This window comes from Chlorocebus sabaeus, chromosome 2 (assembly GCF_047675955.1).
Source record: "Chlorocebus sabaeus isolate Y175 chromosome 2, mChlSab1.0.hap1, whole genome shotgun sequence".
NCBI lineage: Eukaryota > Metazoa > Chordata > Mammalia > Primates > Cercopithecidae > Chlorocebus > Chlorocebus sabaeus.
The window spans coordinates 41,011,666-41,034,923 of record NC_132905.1 but is presented as its reverse complement, the minus strand read 5'-3'; the positions used below and the strand labels follow the sequence as shown (position 1 = coordinate 41,034,923).

At 40.7% G+C, this 23,258-nt stretch overlaps 1 protein-coding gene across 4 annotated transcripts in view; it reads left to right on the top strand.

The window, feature by feature from the left end:
* The window catches only part of TRPC4AP (transient receptor potential cation channel subfamily C member 4 associated protein), an 88,008-nt gene that overhangs the window by 36,068 nt on the left and 28,682 nt on the right, over positions 1–23,258 (top strand). For all 4 annotated transcript variants that reach the window (XM_073008122.1, XM_073008119.1, XM_073008120.1 and 1 more), the window contains exons 4-8: positions 155–212; positions 2,747–2,802; positions 7,763–7,891; positions 13,039–13,246; positions 22,395–22,580. In XM_073008122.1, coding sequence (XP_072864223.1) covers positions 155–212; positions 2,747–2,802; positions 7,763–7,891; positions 13,039–13,246; positions 22,395–22,580 — 637 coding nt within the window. The remainder of the gene's footprint in view (positions 1–154; positions 213–2,746; positions 2,803–7,762; positions 7,892–13,038; positions 13,247–22,394; positions 22,581–23,258) is intronic.

Below are 23,258 nucleotides of genomic sequence, written 5' to 3'. Positions count from 1 at the left end.
GCAGTGTTGCTTTTACTGAACCTTACTGCCTCCTGGAACAAAAGGGTCTTGTAATACTGTGACAGATATATGGGCAATGAATAGTTATGGCAAAATCATTTTATAAGTTATGCTTTGAATTAATTTTGAAGATTTTATCTAATTTTTTTTATAGCTTCTTGTAGAAATTCTTATGAGGCCTACGATCTCTATCCGGGGACAGAAACTGAAAAGTAAGTATACCTGTTAGCTGCTGGTCCTTGTTTTCCAGCATGCCAATATGGTAGCAGTTCCCAGCAGCTGCCTTCTTCCTTCCCTTCCTGACTCTTAATACTGAGGACATGTCTTACCTTCAGCTACAGGTTGCTCTCTCCTCCCCCAGCTAAGCAACTATCTTTATTCATTCTGTACTGCGTAGAAATTCAGATCTGGGTTAAAAGGATACATCTTTGTACTTTTGATAGTCCTGTGATCCAGCTTCTATGTTTCCTTGGGAAATTCTTATTTCTCATATATAACTAGCTGAGAGAGTAAGCAATAACCTGGTAAGATCACTCTGTTTTATTTTTTAAAAACTTATTTTTTGTTAGAAAGGTGATATATGCTCTTTGTAAAAAGTTCAGTCATTACTAGAGTGTGAATGGTAAGAAGTCAGAGTGTTTTGGTATGCACTATTTCTTAAGCTGAGCGGTAGATATATGGGTAATATTCTATTATTGTTTTTTATGACTTAACACATGTTACAAATATTCTTTTTAGGTATACAATTTTTTTTTTTTTTTTTTTTTTTTGAGACAGAATCTGGCTCTGTTGCCCAGGCTGGAGTACAGTGACATGATCTTGGCTCACTGCAACCTCCACCTCCTGAGCTCAAGTGATTTTCCTGCCTCAGCCTCTCAAGTAGCTGGGATTACAGGCGCCCGCCACCGTACCCGGCTAATTTTTTTATTTTTATTTTTTAGTAGAGATGGGGATTCACCATGTTGGCCAGGCTGATCTCGAACTCCTGACCTCAAGTGATCTGCCCACCTCAGCCTCCCAAGTGCTGGGATTACAGGCATGAGCCACCACACCCAGCTTCAGTATTTAATTTAAAATAAAAAAGCGAATGCACTTTACTCTGGTGTTAAAATCCAGAGATAACTTCATTAATGTTTAATGTTTGGTGAATGCCCTCCTACCAGCTTTGCATTTTTTCAATTTAAAAGATTTTTTTTTTTTTTTTTTTTTACCCCTAACCTATTAGGGGTCCTATACACTATATAAGGCCTCATTTGTGCATGCAGTAGTGGTTAAGAGGATTTATATTCATTTTTAATGCCTCAACTATGTATTCTGTCTAACTTGATCTTTCGTGTTCTCTATCTACCCTTACAGCAAGTAGCATATTGTAATTATTTGTTGGTGCACTTGTTTAGTCTCTCTTCCTCCCACTAGATTTATAGGTTCCATGAAAGCTGAAACTTTTTTTTCCCTCACCACTGTATCTGCTCTAGAGTTGATGCTGAATAATACTTGATGAATGAGTGAATCCTAATTCCTTTTAAAAGTGGAGGATCTAGAAATAGTGAGATATATAGTGAGACATACAGAGCAGTGTTTTACCCTGCTCTGAAGTCGTTAAATAAATCAATCACAGAGCCCCAGTAGGTTGAAAGGTGGTGATAAGGGATGCAGAGCATCTACATTGTCTCAGGATTATGTGAGGCAACCCGTCTAGTCAGGCTAGCTTAGTGGGGCTGCCCATTGGGATCTGAGAAGGAGACCTAGCATTTTAGCATTCCTGGCAGCTTAGGAGCAAATGGAAACAGTTTTTAAAAATAGAAGCAGTGCCAAATAAAACACTTTGTCCATGGTTCATACTCAGTTTCATCATCTCTTGGTTTTGGGCTTATGAAAATTAAGTTTCCTTTTTATGCTGCTTTCCTGTTCCTGCTCACAGGGAAGTAGTAGGTTCTTTATTAGAATTAGTAATAGATCAGACATGAAAAGCCATTTGCCCAATACAGATAACAGCAATAAAAAAAGAAATGCTCGGTTAGTGAGTCTGATAAAAATGGTATATTTGTTTGCTGCTAATAGAACTTTCAGTGGAAATTTATAACAAGAGCAATTGAGATGCTTATACTTTTAACTTTTAGTCAGGCGTGATGCACGCGCATGCAGTCCTAGCCACTCGGGAGGGCAAGGAGGGAGAATTGCTTGAGCCTAGGAGTTCGAGACTACAGTGAGCTGTGATCTTGCCCCTGAGTAACAGAGTAAGACCTCATCTTTAAAAAACCAAAACAAATGAACAGAAAAAAATCCTTATACTTTAGATTCTAGTAGTTCTGCTTTTGAAAATGTATCTTGAGGAACCAGTTTAATACAAACATTAAAAGGATACACATATGTATTAAGTTGCTTATTTGTGGTCTATTTAAATAGCCAAAAAAAAAACCCCAAATCGTAGATATATCCTAAGCAAGACATTAAGGGAAAATGGCTTTATTAAATGATGGCACAACAACAGGTTGAAATTATGAAGACTTTGGGGCATAATAAGAAAACAACTGCTGTATCAAACCAAAAGCAATATGCAAATGGGCTTATAGATTCTGATGTACACTATGAAAATCTTTGGTAGACAGGGACTGGAAGGAGTATATTAAAAGAAAAATCATCATCTTGGAGGGGGTTATAACAGTTCTTATGCTGAAAAAAAATGTAACTGTTGTACTATCTTTTCAATGAGAAAAATAACCAGTCATTACCCTTTAACTTTCAGTAAGTGATGAAATGTCCAAGGACTGCTTGAGTATCCTGTATAATACCTGTGTCTGTGTAAGTACCCTGCCATTAGGGCTCCACGTATCTCCCTACCAGATCTGCAAGGGTTAAGATGGGAATATTCGGGTGGGGTGGCAGATGTGAGAGCTGTCTTCAGATAGTGAGGGAATCGGGCTTATTTTATGTGTGCCTGAAAATCAGGACTAACTGGTAGAAATTAAGGGAGGCAGAATTTTGTAGCAGTTGTTAAGAGCCAGAACTGCTGCAGCAGGTAGTAAACTCCTTTGGCCTTGGAGCTTGGAGCTGTCCGAGTAGAAACTGAACACTTGTCAAAAGATGACAAGCTTTGGCAGACTGTGACCTTTAAGACTCATTTTAACTCCATTATGCCTATTTCTTCATTTTCCTTGTTAGAGAACAAAATGAGAACCAGAAGGGCCCCCCCCCCCCCCCGCCCATATATTGAGCAGGACTCTCTACTAGGTTGACCATTGAGCCAGGAAGAGTGGTGAATAAAGGAAGCAATTTAGTAGAAACAAAAGAGGATGGCACTTAGTGTTACGACCTGATTTTGTGTTCTGGCCCTTGGCTTAGTATACCTCCCAAGCCGTAGCTTCTTACCAATAGAGTGCAGTTAGCAGTCATATTAACATCATAGATTTATTGTGAGAACTGAGATAGTAGATGTGAAAACACTTTGTAAAACAATATATAAATGTTAATTTTTATAAGACACAGTACCTTTTAGAAACTTATGATAAACTATGTAATCTGTGAATCATAATACATGGCAGAATGAGACGAGTGTTATAGATGTGAACCCTGTATGCTGTGGAAATAAAAAAGAAACACTGAGCTCCATTTCATTTCTTGCCTCATTCAAAATGAGATTTCTGGCATCTTGTGGGTGTATGCAAAATCTACCAAGATCACGAACTTAGAAGTAGGTAAGAAAGAAGAAGATAAATAAAACAAGGGTGGGGACATAACATGTAGCCAGGAATTGGGCTGATATAAAAATGAAGACCATAAAATCATCTGTATTATGGATGGGCACAAATTTGGCTTCAGGCTTCTTAGCAGCCAACACAAATAGAGGAATCTGTTTGAACACTTATATAATTCAGCATGTATAGTAGTGCTGTAAAATTGAAATATAATGCAAGCCACTTGGGTTATTTTAAATTTCCTCGTAGCCACTTTTTTAAAAAGAAAAAGGTAGGAAGAAATAGTGAAGCTAATTTTAATGATAAATTCTATTTAACACGGTGTATCAAGAATATTGTCATTCTAACATGTAATAATTATTAATGAGATACTTTTTTTGGTATTAAGCTCTCAAAATCCAATGTTTTTTTTGGTTTTTTTTCCTTCTCATTTGAACACCAGAGCACATCTCAGTTTGGCCTGGCCACCTTTCAAGTGCTCAGTAGCCATGTATAGCTAATGACAGAGATAGGCACAGGGAGATCTATAAGATAAAAAACAAATTGTTCAGGAAATGCACAATTCTTGCAACTAAGGCCAAAAAGAAATTGTCCTTATAGAAGAAGACAGTGTATAAAATAATGACTCTATCATTGGCAACTTCCATATAGTCAGTAGTTTTATGAGGCTGTTTTAAAATCATGATACCTATTGTTAATCAGTGACATTCCAATAAAACAGTTAAGTTAAAAAAAATGTATGAAGAGAAGTTCATTAATGGGTACAAGTATATGGGTTGATAAATAAGACCTAGTGTTAGGATAAATCAGTAAGGGTGACTTAGTTTATAATAATCTGTTTTACATTTCAAAATAGAAGAGAATTTGAATGGTTCTTAACATAAAAGACGAGTATTTAAGCTGATGGCTATCCCAAGTACATTGATTTGATCTTTATAAATTGTATGAATGTATTAAATTATATGCTTCCTGAAATTATGTACTTTTATTATGTATCAACTAAAAGTATTTTTAAATAAAATTTAAAAAAAATTTTAAGCAACATGGGATGATATGGTCCAATTATGTGCTATCTGGCTGAATTCCATGTTACATAGAGAAATTAGGGCTCTTAGGATTTCAAACACCAATGCCTCCAGGGATCAGGCAGAAAACAGGAAATGTTTGGAATTGCTGGTGTTGGAGAGGGGACTTGTGTAAACTGACTAAACTGAAGCAAGTGTGTCCTGTCTAAAGATGTTTGAATTCAAAAGTTTAAAAAGTACTCTTGACTGGGCATGGTGGCTCTCACCTGCAATCCCAGCAATTTGGGAGGCTGAGGTGGGTGGATCACCTGAAGTCAGGAGTTCCAGACCACCCTGGCCAACATGGTGAAACCCCGTCTGTACTAAAAACACAAAAATTAGCTGGTCGTGGTGGTGCATGCCTGTAGTCCCAGCTACTTGGGAGGCTGAGGCAGGAGAATCACTTGAACCCAGGAGACAGAGGTTGCAGTGAGCTGAGATCGTACCACTCCACTCCAGCCTGGGTGACAGAATGAGACTCTCTTAAAAAATAAAATATTAAAAAAAAAAACAGTACTGCTCGTCAGAAAAAGCTTGGCCTACTGATTGCTAGTTTGTAGCTCCTTGTTTAGATACTTGACAAATACTAGGTCAAGAGCTTTTGATTAGGCTGGGCGCAGTGGCTCACACCTATAATCTCAACACTTTGATAGCCCGAGGCAGGAGGATCATGTGTGTCCAGGAGTTCAAGACTAGCCTGGGCAACATAGTGAGAATGTCTCTACAAAAAAATAAAAAACTGGCGGGATGTGGTGTTGTATACCTATAGTCCCAGCTCCTCAGGAGGCTAAGGTGGGAGGATTGCATGAGCCTGAGAGGTCAGGGCTGCAGTGAGCCATGATTGTGCCAGTGCACTCATTCAGCCTGGGCTATAGAGTGAGACCCTGTCTTAAAAAAGAAAAAAAACCTATGATGAATATTATATGGAAAAAACTCTCCCCAGTAGTTGCATGCAACATTTTATATATCGTTTTAGTGCTTTTTGGCCTCAGTTAAGAACTTGTGATGTAGAGGAAAGGAAGGACTGTGATGGCCTTTTTGGTGGCCAGTGTTGACTTAGGAAGGCTTTCCAAGAGGAGTCATTTTAGCCAGTCTGTAAAAGGAGTAGTACTTTGATAAATTGAAGAGAGGAGAAAGGTGGGTAGTGAAGGGTAGCTAGTTAGAGCAGCAGGATTGTGTATTTGACAGCCTAGAGATAGAGAGAAAGTGATAAATTTATTTCTCTTTTTGTTCTGTTTCTTTGGATCTTCCAGAACTTTTGCTTGTCTAAGTAAAAGTAGAGTCAGTCCTGTTTCACATCTCGTAGCCAGTGTAGGTACTGTATGTAGTTTGGGAATACAACCTTTTTTTCTCTCTCTCTCTCTTTTTTTTTTTTTTTTTTTTTAATGTGTCAGTGCTACAACTGAAGAACAGAGATGTATCAGTACAGACTGAGATTACTTTCTTTAGTGTCCTATTTAATGGGATCGTTGAAGATTTATATACTTGGCACATCTTTATTGATGCCTTCACTTTGAAAATTAAATTGGCCAGGTGTGGTGGTGCACGCCTGTAGTCCCAGTGATTCAGGAGCCTGAGGTGGGGGGATCTGGCAATTCGGGAGGCTGAGGGTGGGGGGCTCGCTTGAGCCCAGGTGATTGAGGCTTCAGTGAGCTATATTTGTACTTGTGAATAGTCATGGCCTCAGCCTGGGCAACAGAGTGAGACCCTGTCTCTAAAATTGAAAGAAGTTTAAATTTGCTGTGACATACCTCATTTCACTGATTCTGAAATGCTTCCTAACTTGGGGTTCCCATTTACCAAACTGTGTGTGTCTGTACACTTGATTATACTTTTTAGGGAGAGGTCAAGTTTATTGCAGTAAGCCTTGGAATTTTTTCAGTTTAGAGGCTGAAAAAAAAAAAGAAAGAAATATTAAAGCCACTAAGCTCTAGTTGCCTTAAGGCAGTAGGGGTGGGAGGTGTGTGTGTGTAAGCTAGCAGTATTGCAGTTTCTTTATTTTTAGAGAGAAGGTTTCACTCTGTCCCCATGCTGGAATGCAGTGGTGAGATTGTAGCTCACTGCGGCCTCACACTCCTGGCCTCAAGCTGTCCTCTCACCTCAGCCTCCTGGGTAGCTGGGATTACAGGTGTGAGCCACTGCACTTGACAGTACTGCAGTTTTCAGTCCAAACTCTTGAACCTAAGTTTTAAGGTCTTTAACCAGCTAGTTTCCTTACTTCCTTCATACTCCTTGGGGATTTTGTTGTTGTTGTTGTTGTTGTTGTTGGGTTTTTTGTTTGTTTTGAGTCAAGGTTTCCCTCTGTTGCCCAGGCTAGAGTGCATTTGCCTCGTCTTGGCTCACTGCGACCTCCACCTCCTGGGCTCAAGTGATCCTTTTACCTCAGCCTCCCAAGTAGCTGGGGCTACAGGCGTGCATTACCACACCCAGCTAATATTTGTATTTTTATTAGAGACAGGGTTTTGCCACATTGGCCAGGCTGGTCTCGAACTCCTGGCCTCAAGTGATCTGCCCACCTTGGCCTCTCAAAGTGCTGGGATTACAGGTGTGAGCCACCGTGCCTGGCCTCAAAGACTTTTAAGATGATCATTTTACTAATGAAAAAATGGAGTTCCAAAGGTGAGAAGTGATATGCTCAGGATCACATGACTGGAATTAGAACATGGGTCTGACTTTTAAGTCCATGCTTTGGCACTGTTGGATTTCAGATTTAATAATGGCCTTCAGAACTCTGAGATAAGTTATCTTAGGAAATACCATCTGATTGTGTTATGTTCTCACAAGTGGGCTCCCCTTGTGTAGCCTGAATGTCAGGAAGCTTTTTTCTTTCATGGCTGGGGAGTTAACGAATGTTTCCCACAGTTAAGTCGTGCCCTTCCCGTTTTGTTGACTCATGCCAGTTTTCAGAGGTGAAATTGCTTTTCACTGTCGGTAAAGGATGCCTTGTTCTTCATAATTTATTTTGTCCTTAACAACTTATTCTGCCTTTTCTTCTTGTGACAGACGGAGGGAGTTACAAAGCGTTTGGCGGAAAAGAATGACTTTGTGATCTTCCTGTTTACACTGATGACAAGTAAGAAGACATTCTTACAAACAGCAACCCTCATTGAAGATATTTTGGGTGTTAAAAAGGTGAGCTGTGTCCTCCAGCTGACCAGATGGGGAAGGGTGTCTCAGACCATTGGATTCTCAAACCTGAATAATATACAAAGCTTTTTTAAAAGAAAGTGTTAAATTATGTCTTGTGTTACTTAGATATATTCAAGTGTAAACCTGGATTACCCCTTATACTAGTGGTTCTTTCATGACTGTAAAACCTAAACAAACATATACATTGAAAGCAAACTAATTCTAAAACTCAGAACTTCAGATTGACTCTGTGAATGTAGTGTGATGCCGCATGTTACTTTGCTGAAATCAAATTGCCCCTCACTCATTACCATGGGGCAAGTTCTTTGTAGCATGTCTATGCTACTGTATGCTGTACAGTGACTCCATTCTCTTACCACTTTTCTCTACCGCTATCTGAACTGCTGTGAAGCCTTCATTCATTACTACCAAGGGATATGTTCCCCTTGGTAGTAATGTTTGGCTTTCACTTATGAAGTCTGCCTCTATCGTTTCTCATTAGTCTTCAACAATTAAAGTTGGTTAATTGGCACCAGCACAGTAGGAGACAAATGGGAGCTCTGAAATCCTGCCACTTGGTCATCAGGTTGATAATCAGATGACCCATAACCTTTTTTAAAAAAACTATGATCAAAATGAAAACTAAATTAAAAATTTCAAGAATTCACAGGTACCCAAAAATACATTCATAGACCTCTGTTAGAGACTCACTGTGTTACATTTTTGGTGTAATGCTTATAAGGATCTGGAGCTCACCTCCTCAGTCCTAATCTGTCCTGAGCCTCCATGTTGTTTGCTGGTTGGCAGATTTCCTTCTCTTCCTGTTGAGCAGCCTCCTAGAGGTGGCTGTTGCAGGGAAGTGGGTGTTCACGTGCACTGTGGTGACCCCAGCTTTCATTTCTTCTTACTGTGCTTTCCCCAGGCCTTGCTTGTCGTTGCCCAGCACAAGTGGCCTATTGTCTGCAGGAACACATTGGAGATGTGTGCAGGCCCCAGACAGACCCTTTGTGCCCTTCGATAAAAGGCTTTGTTGTTATTCCAGTAATTGTGTGTTCCAGCCAGTATGTGAAAGGGGGCCTCCAGAGTAGAAACTCCAGACTCCTTAGCAGTCTCAGCATAGGAGTCTAGAATTGCTCCTTCATGACTTTTCCCACTTGCCTCTCACTCCCTCTCATTCTTTTTTGTGTACCCCAAAATGGTGACATGTTGTACCAAACATTATGGATATCTTGGTGTAGTTTGAAAGGGGGATAGACACCATAAAGAAAGTGGAAACACCATAAACTGGGAAACGACATTTGCAATTCAGGTAACCAACAAAGGATTTGTATTCAGAATTTATGAAGGATTCTTACAGGCCGGGTGCAGTGGCTCATGCCTGTAATTCCAACACTTTGGGAGGCTGAGGCAGGCAGATCACTTGAGGTCAGGAGTTTAAGATCAGCCTGGCCATCATGGTGAAACCCAGTCTCAGTGTCTACTAAAAAATACAAAAATTAGCCAGGTGTGGTGGTGCACACCTGTCATCCCAGCTACTTGGGAGGGTAAGGCACGAGAATTGCTTGAACCTGGGAGGCAGGGGTTGCAGTGAGCCAAGATTGTGTCACTGCACTCCAGACTAGGCAACAGAGTAAGACTCCCTCTCCAAAAAAAAAAAGAATTCTTACAAATCAGCATGAAAAAGACAAATAGCCCAGTAGACAAATGGGCAATGTTATGAACAAGCATTTCACAGATGAGAAAGAAATGGCCCATAAATATAAAAGAGAAGATGCGTAACTTCACTGGCAATCAAGGAAATGCACATCAATACCATAGTGAGGGGGAGAGTGGGCAAATGTTGGTGAGTATATATATCAGTGGAAACACTTGCATACTACTGATAAATGTTTATCAGCAGAATATTCTCTTTTTTGTTTTGTAGTTGAACAGCCATATACCTTGTGCCCCAGCACCTAGGGAAGCTTTGCCCTGAGGGCTGAGGCATCAGTATTTTGCCATTGGTCACCTATAATCTGTGCCTGGACACACTTGTGAGGAAGCTCAGTCCTAGAACAGTGATTCTTAGGATTGAAATCCAGAAAGTTGTGAAATCAATCCATCGGGTCTATCAGTCAGATAGAAAAGAGCAAACTGTATTGTGTAAGGGTATTATTTGAATAAGTTTTTGTTTGACATTTATATATACAGTCCCATGTGTATGTTTACTGGTGGTCATTCCTGGTGATAGCTAAAAAGTTTGGAAGCCACTGCCCCAGCAAAACTTCTCCACCTGTGCATCAAGAAACACCCAAGAACATTTATAGCTTTGTTGTTTCAGAACAAAACACTGAAACCAAGTCTCTGATCCATCAATAGGAGAAGGGATGAATGTACTTTCTTCACACAGTGGAATATTATGTAGTAGAAGAATGAACTGTTGCCATAAGCAACAACATAGCCGAGGAATTGAAATAATCGGGTGGTAGAAGCCAGTTGCAGAACACTGTAGGTAGCGTATCATTTTCATAAAGCTCAAAAAAGCAAATTGTTTACTGATAAAACTGGTTTTTAAATGGCAAGGCAATAATTATTAATGATAGTGGTTCCCAGAGGCAGAGAGATGCCATAGGAAAGGCACACACAGCTAGTCATTTTGTTATGCTGCATAATATGTGTTGTATGTATCAAAAATTAAAACATAAGAATTCTTGGCCAGCCACGGTGGCTCATGCCTGTAATCCCAGCACTTTGGGAGGCCGAGGTGGGCAGATCACTTGAGGTCAGGAGACCAGCCTGGCCAATATGGTGAAACCCTGTCTGTACTAAAAATATACAAAAATTAGCCAGGCGTGGTGGTGCATGCCTGTAGTCCCAGCTACTTGGGAGGCTGGGCAGAAAAATTGCTTGAACCCATGAGGTAGAGGTTGCAGTGAGCAGAGATTGTGCCATTGTACTCCAGCCTGGGTATCACAGCAAGACTCTGCCTTAAAAAAAAAAAAAATCTTAAAATATAAAACAACCATAAGAAGTGGGCTGGGGGTGGTAGGACCTGTTTTGGTACCCATATACTAAGTTAGACAGGGCTAGAGGAACTGGTGAGCTAAAAGTTACAGTTGCCAATAATAGCAGTAGCTGACATTTGTTTTGTACTAAGGAAAAGGACAGGTGGAAGCAGCCATTCCCCAGTGCCCCCTACACAGCAAATTCCTGTCTTCCTCCATTACTAGAAATAGAGGGGAGTGTGGGATTCATGGGAGCTTCTAGGAATCATGCACTTGTTTCAGGCACATTCACTGATACCGTTGCTACCAGGTCCTGTACATTGAGTCTCAGGAGAAAGAGTAGGATATGTGCCTTCGTCAAAGTATGGTCAGATTGTTTGGGAAATAGATGCAGGAACAGATTGTTAAAAGTTCATGTGATCTGTGCAGTGAGAGAAACACCCAATCCAGTGGAAGTAAATTAGTGGGATAAAGGATAGCAGGTGTTACCTGAGTAGCACAAGGATGGTTCAAAATGAGAAAAGCTCATGTAGTACATGACATTTACAGATTTGAAGGAGTAATAAATGAGAATAGAACCAAATAACATAAGGCATTCCATAAAATTATCATTCCTAACAAAAGCTAGCAATGGAAGGAAAACTTAGAAACTATATATAGGGTATTTATTAAAATATAACAGCTATAGGGTATTTATTAAAAATTTACAGCAAACATTAAACTTAATTTAAATGTTTTGGAAATATTTCTACTAAAGTCAAGAAAAAGACAATTCTTGCTCTGACTCTGGATAAATGGTCATGTATGTGTACATGGAGAGTACCTGTAGGAATGTTCATTGCAACATTGTTTAATGGTGAAAAACTGTACTGTACCTAAATATGTGTTACAAGAAGAAAGGGTCAGGCACAGTGGCTCACGCCTGTAACGTCAGCACTTTAGGAGGCCAAGGTGGGAGGATTGCTTGAGTCCGGGAGTTCCAGCCTGGGCAACAATAGTGAGACACTTTCTCTATAAAAATGAAGTACTGGCCGGGCGCGGTGGCTCACGCCTGTGATCCCAGCACTTTGGGAGGCCAAGGTGGATGGATCACCTGAGGTCAGGAGTTCAAGACCAGCCTGGTCAACATGGTGAAATCCCACCTCTACTAAAAAATACAAAACTTAGCCAGGCATGGTGGTGGGCACCTGTAATCCCTGCTACTTGGGAGGCTGAGGCAGGAGAATTGCTTGAACCCGGGAGGTGGAGTTTGCAGTGAGCCAGGATCACGCCACTGCACTCCAACCTGGGTGACAGATTGAGATGCCATCTCAAAAAAAAAAAAAAAAGTATTAAAATATTAGCCAGGTGTAATGGCACGCACCTGTAGTCCTAGCTACTTGGGAAGCTGAGGTGGGAGGATTGCTTGGGCCTAGGAGTTTGAGTCTGTAGTAAGCTATGATGACACTACTGCACTCTAGCTTGAGCAACAGAGTGAGACCCTGTCTATTAAAGAAAAGAGAAATGATTAAACTGTGGAGTAAAACGGTGGGAAGTGATTGAATCAGCTGCTCGTATCAGTGTAGATAAACTTCAAAATGTTGGATGAAAAGTAAGGTATAGTATGGTATCATTCACACTGCATGCAGAGCAGTACCATGTATTTTAATGGAAATATTTGTAAGTATAAAAACATGCATGGGAATAATAAACACAAAATTCAAAATAATGGCTACTTCTGCGAGGAGATAGGAAAATGCGACTGGATGGGGAATACACAGAGTACTTTAGCTATATTTGAAGTGTTTTATTTTTTTAAGAAGAAAATCTGTAGTAAGAATGGTAATTTATGATTCGCAAAACTTGAGTGGTAGGCATTTCCATTTTTAAAAAAAGTAGGCAAAATATACCACAAGAACAAGTGAAAACAGTGGTGATCAAAAGGTAAATTTAGTCCTCAGACTAATCCCATGAGGCAGGTTAGTCCCGTTTTACAGATGAACAAGCAAAGACTCGAAAGGTTTTTATAACTTAACTAAGGTTTCGGAGCTGCAAGTTACAGAGCTGGGATAGGAACCTAAGTGATCTAGCCACTGAGCCCCATATTTAGGGGGATGCAAAAGAGAGGCACATCCAATCTCTTGAGTGAATTGAGCATGGAGATTGTTTCATTTTTGTCTTCTGTAGGAAATGATCCGACTAGATGAAGTCCCCAATCTGAGTTCCTTAGTATCCAATTTCGATCAGCAGCAGCTCGCTAATTTCTGCCGGATTCTGGCTGTCACCATTTCAGAGATGGATACAGGGAACGATGACAAGCACACGCTTCTTGCCAAAAATGCTCAACAGAAGAAGAGCTTGAGTTTGGGGCCTTCTGCAGCTGAAATCAATCAAGGTAAAGTCTCCAAGTTCTCAGAATTTTGAGATTATAGCTCTGAGGCCTTTCCTAAATCATCTAACTTTTTTTTTTTTCTTTTTCTTTTTTTTGAGATGGGAGCTCACTGTGTCACCCAGGCAGGAATGCAGTGGCACAATCATGGCTCACTGCAGCCTTGACCTCCCCAGGTTCAGGTGATCCTCCCACCTCAGCCACCCGAGTAGCTGGGACTGTAGGCAGGTGCCACCACGCCGGGCTAATCTTTGTATTTTTTGTAGAGTTGGGGTTTTGCCATGTTGCCCAGGCTGGTCTTGACCTCCTGGGCTCAAGTGATCCACCCACCTCATCCTTCCAAAGTGCTAGGATTACAGGTGTGAGCCACCACACCTGGCACCCCTTTTTAATATCTCTAGAGATGGATCCATGTGAAGGCTCCTAGTATGTAAATTTTGTGTATCTGTTCATTATTTTGGGAACCAAGTTCCATACCTTTCATTAGATTTGTTAATGGGTTCAGAACCACAAAAAAAGTTAAGAACTACTTTTTATCAGAATTACAAATGCATATACTTTTTGATCTACTAAGTCCTGGGCCTTCATTTTATAGATAATGATGTGTAGACACTAGTCCCTTCTTGTATGCAGTTTCACTTTGTGGTTTTAGTTACCTGTTCAACTGCAATCCGAAATATTAACTGGAAAATTCCAGCGAGAGACCACATTCATATAACTCTTATTACAGCATCTTGTTATAATGGTCTTGTTTTATCATTAGTTATTGTTGTTAATCTCTTAGTGTACCTAATTTATAAATTAAGCTTTATCATAGTTATGTATGTATATAAGAAAAAACATAGTATATATAGGGTTTGGTGCTATCTGCCATTTCAAGTATCCACTGTGGGGGTCTTGGCTAAGGGAGGACTACTGTACAAGATTATTCATTAAGGCCAGGCACGGTGGCTCACACCTGTAATCCCAGCATTTTGGGAGGCTGAGGCAGGAGGATCACTTGAGGTTGAGAGTTTAAGACCAGCCTGGCCAACATGTCAAAACCCCGTTTCTACTAGAAATATAAAAATTACCTGGCTGTGATGGTGCATGCCTGTAGTCCCAGCTACTCGGAAGGCTGAGGCTGGATAATTGCTTGAACCCAGGAGGCGGAGGTTGCTGTGAGCCCAGATCGCACCATTGCACTTCAGCCTGGGCAACAGAGTTAGACTCCGTCTCAAAAAAAAAAAAAAATTATTATTCATTGCACCATTGTAATAACGAAAGACTGAAAACAACCCAGATGTTCATTAACACTAGACTGCTTAATGTATTCAATATTTATATAATGGAAAATTATGTAGCTTTGAAAAAATGAAGATCTCTATGTACTGCTATAGAAAAATCTCCAAGATATATTAATGATAAAGAGGAAAATACAGAACAGTGTGTATGATATGATAGTTTTTGTATTAAGTTGGGGGAGAATAAGACCCTACGTTTGCTCACATATGGTATGCCTAAAGAAACTGAAAGGATACACAAGAAACCTAAAGTGGTTGTTAATAGGAAGTAAGGAAGGTAAGGGAAGGTAGTAGCAGTGGGAGTGGGACTTCTTACTGTATACATTCATATATTGTTTGATTTTGGAACTGTGTAAATATATTACTTTAAAAACAAAACACTATTCTAACCAACCTACCCCACCTGTTTCTGTTCAGTAGCAAAAGAACTGTATTCTTTCTAAAATGTTGTTGCCTGCACAGATTTTGGAGAAACTGACATATATGTGTTTTGGCCGTAAGAGTGTAGATAATTCATATTTGAACTGAAACTTGGATCTTAAAAGCTAGTTTTTCAGTGTTAACAGGCTAGAAATACTGTTCAAACAAAAGCCTTTGGTGTACCTTAGGGTACACCAAATAAACAAGGTAAAATAATACAAATGCATCATTAAAAAGCAGCAGCGGAAAACCACAACCATCCAGAGGTAGCCCTAATCATGCTCTGAAAACAGTTCTTTGTTTCTGAAGTCCAGTTGTGTGCATTCCCCAGGCTGGCTCTGCAGAGTTGTCAGGTGCTTCAGAGCAGCCTCCTCTCCTGAGGCTGAATATGAGCCCGCCATTCACTCTGTTATTGTCTAGTTTTAGTTAGGAATACGAGGTGGTCATAACTATACTTTGTAGGTTATTAGGGAATATAATTTTACATGTTGTAGTCATATGTAAAGGTAGAGGTTTGCAGACTCTGACCACAGTTTGTTTATTATCTCTTCAGGTTTGCTTTTCCTCCTATGTCCCTAGATACAAGGTCTTCCTTGGTCTGTGTACAGTTTTCTTCCCACTCCTTTATGATTTGCGGGGAGTTCTCATTTTAGGAAATTGCCTTTTTAAAAAAATACGTGACTTTCATTATAACTGAATTATACCTCAGAACTGGTGTACACACCTCCATATACATTGACAAAAGGTAGTATTTGCTAAGCTCCTGATACATGGCAAACACTGAGCTAACTGCTTTACCTATAAGTGATTTTATTTAATCCTTCAAGTGCCCTGTGGAATAGAGATTAGTATCCCCATTGCACATGTGAGGAAACTAAGGGCTAGAAAGGTTCTGTATGGGATACCTGTGTATGCCAAGGCACAAGTAACTTGCACCTTTTAGTTTCCCATTTAAGGAATCTATTCTGGCAGATGATTTTGATCCTGTTAGTATTGATTGCCTTCATATGCCTATTTGTAAACTGACTTATGTAAAACCAGCATTACCCATTATTCTTGAGGAATGAACTGTTCTGGTCAGCTGGGCTTTTTTGATTAACTGAGAACCCAAAGCTCAGTTTTTGTTTTTGTTTTTTTATTTGGGAGGTTTTTTTTTTTAAGTCTCTCTAAAATATCTAGATTCACTTTCATACCTGTGTGACTAACGTAGTAGACAGTCTATATGTGATTCTGCTTGTAGCTTTTGGAATAAAGCTTAAATGTTGTAGGTTCTACCCATGAGGTTGTGCAGGGTCTGACTCCTCCCGACTCTGATGGTAATTCCTACTCCATTCCCTTACCCACATGATTTTCTCCATTCAAATGCCCTGGGCAGGCCAAGCCAGTGGACATAATTAAATCATGAGTGGGTGAGAAAAGTCTTAGTCCTCTGAATGTTGTCATTCTTGAATTGCACTCCAGTAGCGAATGCCTTTATCTCAGATGTGTGTGTCGGTCAGCTTGAGCTGCCATAACAAGATACCATAGACTAGGTGACTTAACTAACGGACATTTATTTTTCTCACAGTTCTGGAGACTAGAAGTCCAGGATCAAGGTGCTGTCAGGATTGGTTCCTGGTGAGGCCTTTCTTCCTGGCTACTTGTAGAAGGCCACGTTTTTGTTGTATCCACATATGACTTTTCCTCTGCGTCTGTGAGGAGAGACAGAGATCTCTGGTGTCTCTTCCTCTTCTTAGAAGGACACCAGTCCTCTCCGTTTAGGGCCCCACACTTGTAACCTCATTTAACCTTAATTACCTCCCTGTATTAGGCAGCAGTCTCCAGATCTGGAGACAGAAGCAGTAGGATTTATGAGGGGAGATTTGTTAGGGGAATTGGCTCACATGATCACAGAGGCGGAGGAGTCCCATGATAAGCCATCTGCAACAAAATTTAGTCAGTCGTGGTGACACGCCGGTACTCCCAGCTACTTGCAAGGCTGAGGCAGGAGAATTGCTTGAACCCAGGAGGCGGAGGTTGCAGTGAGCTGAGATTGCGCCATTGCACTACAGCCTGGGCAACGAGTAAAACTCCATCTCCAAAAATAAATAAATAAAATAAAAGAGAAGCCATCTGCAAGCTGGAGAACCTGAGAAGCCGTTAGCATGGCTCAGTCCAAGTCCAGAAAACTTAGAACCAGGAAAGCTGATGGTGTAGCTCCCTGGCTGGAGGACCCCGGAGACTGCTGGTGCGAGTCTCAGAGACCAAAAGCCTAAGATCCTGGAGTCTGATATCCAAGAGCAGTAGGAGAAAAACTTCCCGCTCCAGAAGGGGAGAATCCCTTTTGGTTTTCCTCCATCGCCTCCCACTGCTCCCCTGCCAATTGGATGGTGCCTGCCCACATTGAGGACAGATTTTCCCTTAGTTCACAGACTCATACACCAATCTCTTCTGGAATCACCGTCACAGACACGCCCAGAAACAGTGCTGTGCCAGCCACGTTGGCATCCCACAGTATAGTCAAATTGACAGCAAAAATTAACCATCACACCACCACACTCCCTAAAAGGCCTATCTCAAAACGCAGTCAGATTTGGGGCTAGAGCTTCAATATATGAATTTGCAGGGGCTGGAGGGATACAGTCCATAACTGTATGGAAAGCTGAAATATGTAGGATGTTGCCAAAAAGTTTTCATTTTGTTTTTAATAAACTGTGACTGTGAGGTCATTTTCTTGCCCAGCAAAAATAATGATTTATGCGATCTTCCTGGAGGTCAGATAATTTACATGTAATTATCTAATGTAAATTATCTGACCTCCGGGAAGATCGCATAAATCATTATTTTTTGAGTCCTTTTTGGGATTCTCAGAACTACCAGTTGTTCCTTCTGTCGATTCAGAAGAGAACAACTGGTTTCCTTCTGGGGGAAAGTAACATCTTTCAAGATTTTTAGCAGAGATGCAAATGAAGCTATAGGCTAGATAATTGTCAATTTATAAGTGACACTTAGCTGAGAGGGGCTGAATTATGCAGCACATGAAGCTGGAAAGCAGGAGGGGAGACTACCGGAGTGTGTGGGGAATACTGATGTTTCAACAGTGAGAGGAGAGAAGAGGCCTGCTTCTGCAGAAATTCCCAGGAGTTGTGAGTGATTTAGTTGTTAGTTTACCATTAACCAGCCAGGTGTGGTAGCTACTGCTAAAGCTGTGAGAATTACAAGGACTGGATATGCTGGGGTGTCAGCCCATGAGATTGTGTATGAGTTGCTAGGTATGATTAGTCCAGCGAATTTCTTTCCAGGGAGACAGTCTGTAGCTTTCATTAGCTTTTCAGGAGGTGAGTGACCCACAACAGCTCAAGAATCTCGGGTGGGAAGTCTGACTTATAACCCTGAGTGCTGGGCACTTCCCATCTGGAGGAGTGTGTTCAGTGTGCAGGAATGGGGAAGACTAGCTCCTACATGCTGTCCTGAGAGGAGCAGGTCAAGCAGCGGGAGCTACTTTTGCTGAGAACAGAAGTATAAGAATAAAAATCCAGCTTTGTGAAGATTTTCATGTAGAATACAAATTCTTTTTATTTCTTTTTTGGTTTTTTTGCTTTGTTTTGTTTTGTTTTGTTTTGAGACTGAGTCTGGCTATGTTGCCCAGGCTGGGCACAATCTCGGCTTACTGCGTCCTCCGCTTTCTGGTTCAAGCAATTCTCATGCCTCAGCCTCCCAAGTAGCTGGGACTACAGGCATGTGCCACCACGCCCGACTAATTTTTTTGTATTTTTAGTAGAAATGGGGTTTTGCCATGTTGGCCAGGCTGGTCTTGAACTCCCAACCTCAGGTGATCCACCCACCTCGACCTCCCAAAGTGCTGGGATTACAGGCGTGAGCCACCACACCCAGCCTATTTGTTTTTAGGAAAAATAATATACACCTAAGATTTTTTTTAAATGGTACAAAAAGTACAGCAGAGAGTTTGTCCCCCTCCCTGTGGTAACTTTTTACCAGTTTCTTAAACGTCCCTCCAAAGATATTCTATCCATGCCCAATCGTGGATGGGGAAAAGAGGGAGAGAGAGAGATTGATTCCTTCCTGTTTGTACAGATGGTAATGTAAATAGGTAATATAAAATAAGCACTGCTCTGTCTCTTTTTTTTTTTTTTTTTTTTGAGACGGAGTCTCGCTCTGTCGCCCAGGCTGGAGTGCAGTGGCGCAATCTCGGCTCACTGCAAGCTCCGCCTCCCGGGTTCACGCCATTCTCCTACCTCAGCCTCCCGAGTACCTGGGACTACAGGCGCCCGCCACTGCGCCCGGCTAATTTTTTTCTATTTTTTAGTAGAGACGGGGTTTCACCATGGTCTCGATCTCCTGACCTTGTGATCCGCCCGCCTCGGCCTCCCAAAGTGCTGGGATTACAGGCGTGAGCCACCGCGCCCGGCCTGCTCTGTCTCTTTTTATTAAACTTACCTTGCCAAAAATTATACTCTAGCATATATAGAATTATATGATTCCTTTTTGTAATTACATAGTATTTTATTATACGGGCATATCATAGTTTAATTAGTCCCTCATTAATGGAAATCGATGTGTTGACAAATTCACCTTCCAAAGAAATTACTTGTCATCTTCCCACCCTGTTACCTGTAGCCTTCCCAGTACAGAGCATTATCAAACTTTTTTATATTTGCCAGGCTGATATGTTAAAAAAAAAAAAAAAAAAAAAGGTGTCTCAAACAGATATCTATTTCTGCGTACTTATTTTATGGAGATGGAAGTCACATAACATAAAATTAGCCATTTTAAAGTGAACTCAGCGGCATTTCATAAATTTACAGTGTTGTGCAGCTACCACGTCTATCTAGTTGCACATTTTCATCACTCCAAAAGAAAACCCCGTACACATTAAGCAGCTACTTCCCATTACCCCTTCTCCCCAACCGCTGGCAACCACCGTTCTGCTTTTTTCTCTGTGGATTTACCTATTCATATTACTTCATATACAGTCATGTGCCACTTAGCAATCTCTATCCTTCTGAGAAATGCAGTGAGGCAATTTTGTCATTGTGTGAATGTCATAGGGTGTACTTGCACAAACCTAGCTGGTGTGGCCCATGATACACTTAGGCTGCAAACCTGTACAGCATGTTTCTGTACTACATACTGTAGGCAGTTGTACCATAATGGTATTTGTGTATCTAAACATAGAAAAAAGTTATAGTAAAAATACAGTATTATAATCTGATTGGACCACCATCTTCTACATGGTCTGTCATTGACCGCAACAGCGTTAATGCCGTGCATGACTGTGAACAGAATGATATAGCATATGGCCTTCTGAATCTGGTTTCTTTCACTTGGCATAATGTTTTTGAGGTTCATTCATGTTGTATCATGTCAGTACTTCATTCGTTTATATGGCTGAATAATACTCATCATATGTAGATACCACAGTTTGTTTATCCCTTCAGTTAACGGCCATTTGGGATGTTTTCATCTTATAGTGCTGCTATGAACGTGTGTGTACACATATTTGTGTGCGCACCTGTTTTCAGTTCTTTGGGGTATATATATAGAGGAGTGAAATATACTGGGTCATACGGTAATTTTATGTTTGACTTTTTGAGGAACCTTAATGTAGTATAAGTAAAGTCAAACGTCATAGCCACTCACTAATTTATAGGGAGGGTGTGTGTGTGTGTGTGTTGAGATAGAGTATCACTCTTGCCCACACTAGAGTACAGTGGTGCGATCTCGGCTCACTGCAACCTCTGCATCCCAGGTTCAAGCAATTCTCATGCCTCAGCCTCCTGAGTAGCTGAGACTACAGGCGCACGATACCACGCCTGGCTGATTTTTGTATTATTGGTAGGGACGGAGTTCGCCATGTTGACCAGGCTGGTCTTAAACTCCTAGCTTCAAGTGATCCACCCACTTTGGCCTCCCAAAGTGCTAGGATTACAGGCATGATCCGCTGCGCTTAGCCTTGTCAATATAAAAAATTTTTAAAACTCATTTATTAAAAAAAAAAAAAGGCCATGAGCAGTGGTTTAAGTCTGTAATCCCAGCACTGTGGGAGGCCACAGTGGGTGGATAGTTTGAGTCCAGGAGTTCAAGCCTGTCTTACTTTATCTCTACTCCCATTCACTATTCCCTACTTCACCTTGGGTTATTTTGAAGTAAACCCCAGACACACATTGTATAATTTCACCTGCATATATTTCAGTGTTTTTACAAGATAATGACTTTTAAGAAACATAACTCTGTCATCATATCAAAAATTAATGGTAATTCCTTGATATCCTGAAATATCTAGTTATTTATTAATTTTTAATTAGGTGTAATATTCACATGGTTCCAAAAAATCTGCGGATTCAAAAGTTTCCATTCCACTGTTATTCCCAGTGACCTAAACTCCCTTTTCCACTTGATGGACATTTTGGCTATTTCCATCTTATGGCCGTTTACTGTGGCAGCCACTGCTCTTGGCTGCTTTTCTGTCCTTCCAGAGAGATTTAATGCATATTCAGGCAAACATGAACAGGCATTAGTCTCATTTTAAAGAAGGTTAAATGACAGAGTCAGGATGTGAATCTGGATCTCCCTGCCTCCAAAGTTTGTGATGTTCTACTATGCCGATCAGAGTTTCCACCTCACTCATTGTGAATTAAATGAGACTGGTGGAAAGAAAAATTGGGTGATTATTCAGTTTTTTTCTTTACCTTAAAAAAAAAAGTTTATTTTCTTTCATCCTGCCAGTAAATGTTATAGGAAAATTAGAAACTGTAGATGAGTAATTTTAAGAGAAATGTTTATATTCTTTCCTACTCAGGAACAGCCACAGCAAATCCCTTGGTATATATGTTTTCATTCCTTATTTGTGTATTTTAAAGAAGTAAATATTTAAATTTTTGAAGAAAATGAACTTAATTAAACTCATATTGTTTAAATAATTTACTCTCTGTAACGAGTAAACAGCTGTTTTGAGTCCCTGTATAAAGATGTATGTGTCATCATTCTTAGTATCTATGCAGTGTTCCATTGTATAAATGTATCATTGTCTTTAATTAATCAGCTATTGATGAACATTTAGTTATCTTCACCTTTTTGCTGTTACAGAAACCACATCAGTGAACCTCCTTACACAGATATTCTCTTGTAATATGACTGGTTATTTCCCTGTGGTAAATCCCCAGAAATTGACCTCTTGGCTCAAAGACACACAAATTTAAGGCATTAAGATTATTCTAATATTCATTCCCAGTAGATTAAAAAGACTGTTTCCCTGTACCTGCTAAAAATTGAGCTTATGCCTGTAACATAATTACTATTTACCTTGGCTTGACATTTCATTTTAAAAGAGTAGCTTTAGCTACTATCAGAGTAAGAATTATTCCTATCATGCAGATTGTTTGTTAGGGCTTTAGGGGTAGTTTTGCTGGTCTCTGTTTTGAAAATTTCCTCGCTTGTTCTTTCCCTGTCAGCGGCCCTTCTCAGCATCCCTGGCTTTGTTGAGCGGCTTTGCAAACTGGCGACTCGAAAGGTGTCAGAGTCAACGGGCACAGCCAGCTTCCTTCAGGAGTTGGAGGAGTGGTACACATGGCTAGACAATGCTTTGGTGCTAGATGCCCTGATGCGAGTGGCCAATGAGGAGTCAGAGCACAATCAAGGTATGGAAGGATGGGTCCCCTGAGTGTTTGGGAGCTTTTCCATGGGCACCTGGGACCATTCTTGCTCTCCTTTCCAAGGAGGATTAATTGGAGATTTGCTCAAAGTAGTATTTTCCTCAAGGCAATTCTAGACCATGACTATTAAGACTCTTTTGATAGCTGGTTACAGAAACCTCATTGAACTCCCCAAAGTGGACTTGATTTCAGGGAGAAAGGCTTTGTTGCAGACCTGAGACAGCTGTGTCTCAGGGACTGATAAGAACCAGTAACCAGAACATTCTTAGGAACCTAGAAACTTCTCTCCTTATCTCTTTTTCTTTCTACAGTGTTTCTTAGTCTTCTGTCTTACTGTGCCCTGTCTTTTCGTGGTCCCCTTGATGGGACTAGGCAGAAGACTGCCTATTAAATAAGAAGACTCCCAGTCTCAGCTGCAGCTTCCTGGTAAAGAACTCTGGCCCATCTTTGGTTAGGTGCCCATCCCTAAAGCATTCGATTCTGGCCAGCAGGTTCAGAATACACAAACCCAGGAATTCTCAGCTCCCAAACGAGGAATAGGTATCTCACTGGGAGTGGGAGGCCACCAGCTTTTCTTCTTCCCTCCAGCTCCAAATTGAAGAGGCTAAGTTCTCGGTAAGTATGGCAAGGAGGTCAGAGGCTTCCTTCTTCCACCCAACTCCA